Below are 8,690 nucleotides of genomic sequence, written 5' to 3'. Positions count from 1 at the left end.
AGACCAAAGTGAAATCAAAACTGGCTTCATGTCCACAAAATGCTTCACAAAAGAATGCTGGGTGGAGGCAGGTGAGGTGAAGGGGTGGAGGGGAGCGAGGCCAAGGCTGTGAGACCTCCACTAAGCACCACACCCATCCAGGGAGGGCCTTGTCCTCCACTCTTCTCCTCTCCTCCCCTACATTATGTAGGTGAAGGGGGTGGAGGGGAGCGAGGCCAAGGCTGTGAGACCTCCACTAAAAAMCACACCCATCCAGGGAGGGCCTGCTCCTGCACTCTTCTCCTCTCCTCATATAAGCTAATGCTACTTGGGGTGCCATGGCAAGGAAAGGTTTTGAAACCCTTGGATTAGATCTTTTTTTTTGGCCACTTAAAAAACTCAACTTTAAGCCTAATGATATGATCTTTCTCTCAAATTCATCAGGAATTTTTTTTTTGGAAATCATTTAGGACAAGTTGCTGAGAAGAAATATGTTGAGTTGATTAGATAATAAGATAATTTTGCTCAATTTTGGTATTATTTATTTACAGTGTTTTACTTATTTACATGAATGTGGCCTTTTCTTTTACTTTAAATGTAAAAATAATAATAAATGCTAAAATTCCATTTGTGTTTTTACTTTTATAATGTCACTCCCCACTGGCCGTAAAGGCCCGCCTTTAACAAACTCAAAGTGGCCCACGGGCCACCAGTTGATAATCACAGTTGTAGCACATTTCACTGCTCTGTACACATTTTATTAGTGAACCAAGGAGCAGAAATGGCTCTCTTGATTGTAAAGGTTGCAGACCCCTGATTTGGTGTGTACAATTTTTCTAAACAAACCAGTCTCTCACTTTATATCTTTTTTTTTTATCTCTTYCTGTGTTCTTCATCAGATGAACGACATCATGCTGTACACCTACCCTCAGCAGGATGGGAAATACAGACTAAAGAACACCCTGTCTTTGTCAGGGATGAAGGTGGTGACTCCTCTGAAYGATCTCAAATATTAACCACACAACTTTTACATTTTATTTTAAAYGTTTCAGTTATTGACTTGTTGGCTTTTTGGCCTAATCTGTGATGTCTTTTTGTACTTCGCACACAGGTGAGCAAACCGATCCTGGACAACGTTCTGAACTGTCTCAAGATTGAGGTGTCTGACATCACCATCACCCTGTCTGCCAGGTGGGAAACAAAACAAGCAACCCAAACTGTGAAATAAAATCAGAACCCACCTTCTGATGCTTTCAAACAGCTGTGAATGTGAYGTCTGAAAGGTTTCGAATGGATCATTTGGGTTGATGTTTGCGTTTCTCCTCAGTTCCGTAGGAGAACGGGAGGACTGGTTCCACACCTTAAGTCGAGCCATCGCGGACCACGCTGCCGGTCTCTGCACATTTGGTGGACCCTGCAGTGAGGTAGGAAAAAAATCTTGATTGCTTTTTAAATATCAACCGAAAAAACAAAAAACAAAATTGACCTTAATATCTATAATCAGTAGCATCACAGAAACAGTTCATTCGGACACGCTCATTATTCTGTTTATGACATTTTACCATCCCTTCAATGTTTTCCCATCAGGCCCGAGAGAAGCTGTGGATGGCCCTGGGTGAAGCTGCTCCAGAGCTGGTGCCAGTTTCTCAAGTGATGATGTGCATGAACTGCACCGCTGACTTCAGCCTCACGCTCAGACGACACCACTGTAACGCCTGTGGAAAGGTCAGACACTCCTCAGGCTCACGACTGGCTTCGTTTGAAAAACTCAAGAGGCTGCTAACGTTACCTTACTTTACTTTCATCTGCTTTTCCTTGTCGTGGATCCTGCCAGGCTTTGGATCCGCATGTCTTAAAGCTTTTACATAAATGCATTTTGCCTCTCTGAGCAGGTGGTGTGTCGAGCTTGCTCCAGGAACAGATACCCTTTGAAGTACCTCAAAGACAGAGTGGCTAAAGTGTGTGATCACTGCTCTGCTGAGCTCAGGAAAAGAGGTGAAAGCTCTTTTTTATATGTAAAAAGCCCGTGTTCTATTATAACTCAGCAACGTTCAGGTAAAAAAAAGTCATTTCGTTGCCACAGTAAGATTTCTGTCTGTCTGCAGGTGGCAGCATATCAGGAGCATGTGGTAACGCTAGCCCTCGGTCTCACCGGGCCAGCCGTCCCCTCTCCGCTGTCTTTCAAAGCCTGCAACCCCCCAGTTTGTGGAAGTCCAGAAAGAGCACCTCCAACCTCAGCCAGGTGGGATTCACGTCTGGCAACCGCTTCTCTGTTCAACCTCCAACATGTGTGCTCTAATTTTAGAAAGGCATTTCACGGACACGGTTTAGATCAGGTTACATTCTTGCTTCAGTAAATCTGGCCTAGGTGGTAATCCCATTTATTTTATTTTTTCTATTACATGAGTATTACAGCAGCTGTCATTAGTGAGACTGCTCCGTGCAGTAGTAATTTCTGTTTAGTGTGGGGCTGAGAGAAAACGTGATGTTCCCTGACCGGGAATCGAACCCGGGCCGCGGCGGTGAGAGCGCCGAATCCTAACCACTAGACCACCAGGGATCTCTGTGGGCTGGTCCAGGCTAGTGCAGTGGTATGCTCAGAATCCTCGACAGCTGCTAGTGGAGTTTGTTCTGCTACTTTCTCATTCTGATAACAACATACTAAGGTTGGGCAGTATTGGTAAAAAAAAATAATTATGATTAATTGGGGTATTTATCTGATGATTAATTTGACGATTAATCCCTTGGAGTCCCTGGATGCCCTTATGTCCTAGTCACATGACCAATTTCGTGGGAAAGATTTGCTCTTCATAAAAATCTGTTCCAAATTCTGTCAAAATTACAGACTTCAGGCTAATCATCAAATTTTAAATTGTGTTGATAGATAAATAAATTATAGAACTGTTTTTTAATGTTCGTCATATTTGAAGCAGAGAGGAGCAGCGAGTGGACCGACTGGAGAAATCGGCAGTCAATCTGGTGACATTAATTGTATTAATCATCAAGTGCCAAAAAATAATMGATTAATGTTTTTCTGATGATTAATTGCACACAATACGACTATGCCCAACCCTACTACATACTGATTGTTTTAGAGTTTTGCTTGTTTTTTTTTTTTTATTATTTCTTGCTTTCTAATTGCCTCCAAATGCCGTCAGGTGTCACTCGGTGTAGATGGCTCCACCATGAGCGGAAGCCTGCAACGCCGGAAGAAGAGCAAACGGAAATGGAAGAGATTGTGGTTCCTCCTCAAAGACAAGGTGCTCTACACCTTCTCAGCCCGTGAGGTGAGGGGGCACAGAGTCTCCCGCACCAGCCCCAAAACACCCACATTTATCTCTCGACCGAGCAAAATGACATTTAACCGCCCACTTTTATTCCTCTTTATATCCAGCTGCACTCCAAACTGCACTCTCCGAGCTTTTTCAGCCTCACGGGCAAATCACTGAATGACTAATAAAGGGATTCTCTGTGCTCTCTTTCTTCTTTTCTTTCCTCTGACAAGCTGTGAGTCGCACTGCTTTGCTCTTATGAAGCTCATTGATACGTGCTGTTTTCCTGTTGCTCCCTAACAGCAGTGCCGACATTTGTCATTTATGACGTGCTTGACCCTTCTCGCTCTCCCCCAGGACAAAGTGGCTTCGGAAAGTCTGCCTCTGCAGGGCTTCACGGTGAAGCTGACKGACAGGTCGGAGGGAGAGGAGACCAGTAACGTGTTTCATTTGTACCACAAGAAAACGCTCTACTACACCTTCAGAGCGGATGATCAACACACCGCACGCAGGTCGGCAACACTGTTTTTAGAGGCATAATGCGATAGGAAAGATTGTATCTCTGGAGGAGCTGGAAGTTTTAGTTTGATGTAAAAATCAGTTCACGTCATCTTAACAGGATCCTAACTGTTAGACCAACTGGATGAGGAAGTTTTTCCAATAACACAAGACAAGAAGCAAGACTAATCTGTTAAAGGGATCCCTGATTAGTTGTAACATTAGACTTTATTTGATAAAAATATATTTTAACTCTAAAATAAAGACTGTAAAAATACTGTAGGATGTTTAGTTTTGTAAATTTTTAAAAATATATTTTAACACGGATAGAGCTGTTTTATTTGCATGCAAAGCATTCTGGGTAAATGATGATGTGGATAGGTGTGAGCGAGTTATATCCACCCTGAAAGTTAATCTTGGACAATRTCTGATGATCGACTCTTTTAAATGAAACCAGAGAGCGTWKACAGAGAGGAGAAGGTAGAAATGACTCAGCCTGGAACTGAAAATATGGATGGAGGACAACAGAGCTGCTTCATGGAAGAAGAACCTCAGCTTAGCCTGTTATGGTGCGTTCACACCGAACGCGATTTCAGCGTCAGGAGCAGCAGGTTTACATACAAAGTCTATGGTGGACGCGCTTCAAGCAACGTCGGGAAGTGCTGCGGCGCCTCAAGCGCGATTAGAGCAGCGCGATTTGAACGATTTGAACGATCTGAGCGTTCGACGCGCTGAGGCGCAAATCGCTGAAGTTAGAAAATCTGAACTTTTGCAGCTCGACGCGCCGCGTCAACCAATCAGAGAGACTCCACTGTGTGACGTAGCGACAGATTTCCCGATGGGACAGTTTACTGAATGATGTCCACTAACCTGAAACAGATGGAGAGGAGCTCTTTAGCTGAAATGAGTGCCTGCAGTCTGTGTCCTGATCTGCAGCAATGCGTGGCAGCGGCTCATCAGACTGGAAAAATAGTCCTGAAAGCGAGCTGTGAGCCTCTWCTCTGAATTATCTGGTGAATTAATTATGAATTAATTATCTGATGAATGTGACATGCTCTTGCTCTCTGTAAATAAAGCAAAGCCACTTCCTCGTCCGACATTAAACAGAGCCCGACAGAGGAGGGAGGGGCGGGGAGGCTGTTGCCGTGCAGCGCTTCAAGAGCTGACCTGCGTCTGACCTCAAAGTGCACAAGCTTCAAACTTCAGCGTTAGCTGCGATTTTGAAGCTGAAATCGCGTTCGGTGTGAACGCAGCATTAGCCTTCGCACTAGCCCCGATGCTATATTGCCTTATTTGTATTAGCTCAGCGCTAGGCTAGCGCGACAAACAAGCTAAACTGAGGTCCTCCATCTATATTTTCAGTTGCAGGCTGAGTCATTTTTGTGTTCCCCTCTCTGTCATGTGGATGGAGGACCTCAGTGACAAGAGGAGAATGTGTAGCACTGAGCTAATACATATATATGGTGATAGCGTCGGGGCTAACGCTAAAGCGAACAAGCTAAGCTGAGGTTCTTCTTCCATGAAGCAGCTCTGTTGTCCTCCATCTATATTTTCAGTCACAGGCTGAGTCATTTCTACCTTCTCCTCTCTGTCAACACTCTCTGGTTTCATTTAAAAGAGTCGATCATCAGACATTGTCCAAGATTAACCTTCAGGGTGGATATAGCTCACTAGCAGCCTCGCACCAATGACCTATCTATGTCATCATTTACCCAGAATGCTTTGCATGTAAATAAAATGGCCCTGTCCGCATGATATATTTTTAAACTTTTAGTTTAAAAATGATAAAAACTAAACAGCCTACAGTATTTTTACAGTCTTCATTTTACAGTTAAAATAAATGTTTATCAAATAAAGTCTAATGATACAGCTAATCATGGATCCCTTTAAACTCTAATAAGAGATTATCAGCTTTTTCAGTCCCTGCACAGAAAAATGTGTGACTAAAAAACACTGACATGAGCATACAAGTGTTTCATTAGGCTCTTTCAGAAGACAGAACCACTAAACAAGCAAAGACACATACGGAGACGCTCTCTCACCGCGCTCAAACACGCTTTCAGAAAACATTAGTCAGTGCAGGATTAAAAGAGGCGTGGACAAAAACACAGCTGCTCTGACGTGCTGCTGTCACTCAAGCTGCTGCAGAGTCGCTCAACTCTTGTCCCTCATTATATTGCAGAGAACAAATCCGATCATGTACGTCTTTTAAAGTTTTAAGTTTCAAAGCAATCTGAGTCTCATGGTTGTGTCCATGTGATGGATAATTTTAGCTGGTATTTGTGCCAATAAAGTTTATTTCCTCCTCTGCATGTATATGAAGTGGAACTCGTGGGGCTTGAAAAAAATGGCACCGTAATCTGGTGTTTGATTTAAGAAATCAGCAGCTGGTTGGTTCGTGAAGGTGAAGAACTACGCCGGCCCACCTTCTCAGGAGTCGGCTGTTTTGTGTCTGTCACTACCTCGCTTCGAGATTAAGAGACGTGACAGACGTGGGTATTTCTGTCCCCCCACTCCGCTTCCACAAATCTTCTGAATAAGCCGAGGGGGTCAGAACACGTGTCRGTAACGGTACGGGTCGTCTTCTGAATGAGCCTCTTGTCTGTTTTTCTGTCTTGGGCCACAGCCCAGTAAGATTAATGTCATGTAAATATCCAAGTTGAGCAAACATACCTGTTATTTTTTGTTTGTTTGTTTGCTCCAATAATTTGCTTTACATGCTCTAGAAACACCTCCATCTTTTCCAGACCTAAAGCTCATTTATAATGGACTGAGGTGTGGTAATGAACAGATGAGTTAAAACTTTAAATCCTCTTTGATGGTCGCATCCTTCGTACCAAAAAAGAGAGAGAGCATCCAGCCTGTTATCAACAGTTTAAAWGCCTGCCTCTCTGATGGTATGGGAGTGCATTAGTGCCTACACATCTGAAGACAGCCATCAATGTAGAAAAGTATATGCTCCCATCTAGATGTCTTTTTCTTGCAAGGCCTATTTTTTTTTAGGATTTCATTAGCTTGTGTTGTCCCACAGTGGGGAAATTAATTCTCTGCATTTAACCCATGGCACATGTGAACACACGTGGAGCAGTGGGCTGCCAATTACAGCGCCCAGGGAGCAGCTGAGGGGTTAAGGGCTGTGCTCAAGGGCCGAAGGTGGGGCGGGAGTTKAACCGTTCACAGACTTATCTTCTGTAACCTCTGCACCACCATCTTAAAAGAGAAGTTCCCTGACCGGGAATCGAACCCGGGCCGCGGCGGTGAGAGCGCCGAATCCTAACCACTAGACCACCAGGGACTGCAAACAGCTGATCACAGTCARATAAGATGCATCAAGAAACAAATCAAAATAATAAAAGATTTACAACTGTTGAACAGTTAGAATCCTACATAAGACAGGAATGGGACATTTTCCACTAAAACCTCCAGATGTTTTACAAACTGTTGTTAAAAGAAGACAGGATGCTTTGTGTTTCAATGTGTTTGTGTTGCTGCCTTAAATTTCAAAATAACCTTATTGTTCTAAAACAATTTCTCAGCTTACATTTGATATGTTTACTGTGTTCTGTTGAGAATAAACACAGATTTATGAGACGTGCAATTCTTTGCATTCTGCTTATCTTTTCATTCTACAAAGCGTGCTAACCTTTTGAGAATTGGGTCTGTGGCGCATCAAKGGTGCATTTTTGGCAGAATTTACATACTTACCTACATTTTAAACAGACTAGTAGTAATATATTTTTTATAATTGTGTATCAGACAAAGAGAAAGATGTTTTTTTAAAGTTCTGTTTACATCTCTGTGTTTCAGATGGGTGAACGCCATGGAAGAGGCTACAGTTTTATAGCACCTGCTTGGTTCAGTGAACAAGGTCTGCTGTCTGCGGCTACTAGAACTCCTCTGAGGAGCACAACCAAACTACCTGCTTCCACTGAACACAGGAACAAAATCACCACATCCTTCCTGTACAGGCAAATCACATGACATTCAAACCACCAGTGAATTTTAGACAACACTGCCACCCCGAGGCAGCTGAAAGAATGAACCACACACTGAAGTTCACAAGAGCCTTCACTTTTCAGGAGCAACGTCAGACATCTGTGAGCCTGAAACAGATGTTCATTTTCTCCGTTTCTCCTTTTTTATTTGCTTTTGTTTTCAAATCTCTTACTGCTAAAGTCCACTGTACAGCTGCTTGAACTTTATTACACTCTTAGGTGAGAGATTTATTCAAAATGGCACCAAATGTGTGATCAACAAATGAAAATAAGGTGTAACAAACGTGCTCACAAATATGTGCGTGGCATATTTGTAACATTAAAGTGATCATTTTTATCTTTTTAGGAGTGGATCTGTGGAAAGGGCATGAACAGGTAATATCTTACCTTCTAGATCGCTCTTTGAACAATCTTCAAATTAAATTCTAGCTGGATTGATGAGCTAACGGCTAGTTTGAGTTGGGCAAAGACCAAAGTGAAACTGTTAACCTTTAAAAACACATTGTTGTCAATTTGCATTATTCAGATATTGTTGCAAAAATATAATATTCATGTTAAAAATGCCCCAGGCTGGCTGCTGCTGTCACTACTGACACTTGTATAGAAGTTCATGGTGAGCTGTATTTAATTGAGAAATGTGAAACTGAAAATTATGTATTAATCATTCAGAACTTCTTTCCTTTGGAAGCCATGCGGACCCGGTTTATGGAAGTAGCCATGTTGTATTTTTGGAACCAGATTCTGTGCAYTACAGGAACGTTACATCCTGACTGCTCCCCCGCACAGTTATGAGGTCATGTGTCCTTTCTTTAAAGCATGAAATGACTAATTACAGTTAAACATATTTAAAATTTATCTTAAAACAAATCTTTTTGAATCAAAAGGACTCAACATCTCAAAGAAATTGTGAGTATACATACATACATACATATATATATATATATAT

At 42.5% G+C, this 8,690-nt stretch overlaps 1 protein-coding gene and 2 non-coding genes across 4 annotated transcripts in view; 1 reads left to right on the top strand and 2 right to left on the bottom strand.

The window, feature by feature from the left end:
* fgd5a (FYVE, RhoGEF and PH domain containing 5a) overlaps positions 1-8,087 on the top strand; it is a 42,775-nt gene extending 34,688 nt beyond the window's left edge. The window contains exons 13-21 of one of the 2 annotated variants that reach the window (XM_014009840.1): positions 879-962; positions 1,091-1,170; positions 1,307-1,403; positions 1,567-1,704; positions 1,872-1,974; positions 2,085-2,221; positions 3,138-3,239; positions 3,609-3,763; positions 7,557-8,087. In XM_014009840.1, the coding sequence (XP_013865294.1) occupies positions 879-962; positions 1,091-1,170; positions 1,307-1,403; positions 1,567-1,704; positions 1,872-1,974; positions 2,085-2,221; positions 3,138-3,239; positions 3,609-3,763; positions 7,557-7,593 (933 nt within the window). In that variant the 3' untranslated portion in view covers positions 7,594-8,087. Of the gene's footprint in view, positions 1-878; positions 963-1,090; positions 1,171-1,306; positions 1,404-1,566; positions 1,705-1,871; positions 1,975-2,084; positions 2,222-3,137; positions 3,267-3,608; positions 3,764-7,556 lie in introns of both variants that reach the window. The other variant, XM_014009839.1, reaches the window with a different exon arrangement.
* trnae-cuc (transfer RNA glutamic acid (anticodon CUC)) lies at positions 2,468-2,539 on the bottom strand. The gene has a single exon. It is a non-coding gene; the product is annotated as a tRNA-Glu (tRNA).
* trnae-cuc (transfer RNA glutamic acid (anticodon CUC)) lies at positions 6,973-7,044 on the bottom strand. Its single transcript has one exon. It is a non-coding gene; the product is annotated as a tRNA-Glu (tRNA).
* Positions 8,088-8,690: the final 603 nt, after the last annotated feature.

Source organism: Austrofundulus limnaeus, unplaced genomic scaffold, assembly GCF_001266775.1.
Source record: "Austrofundulus limnaeus strain Quisiro unplaced genomic scaffold, Austrofundulus_limnaeus-1.0 Scaffold62, whole genome shotgun sequence".
Taxonomy (NCBI): Eukaryota; Metazoa; Chordata; class Actinopteri; order Cyprinodontiformes; family Rivulidae; genus Austrofundulus; species Austrofundulus limnaeus.
Note: the sequence above shows the minus strand (reverse complement) of the source record. Positions and strands in the feature narration are given on the sequence as shown.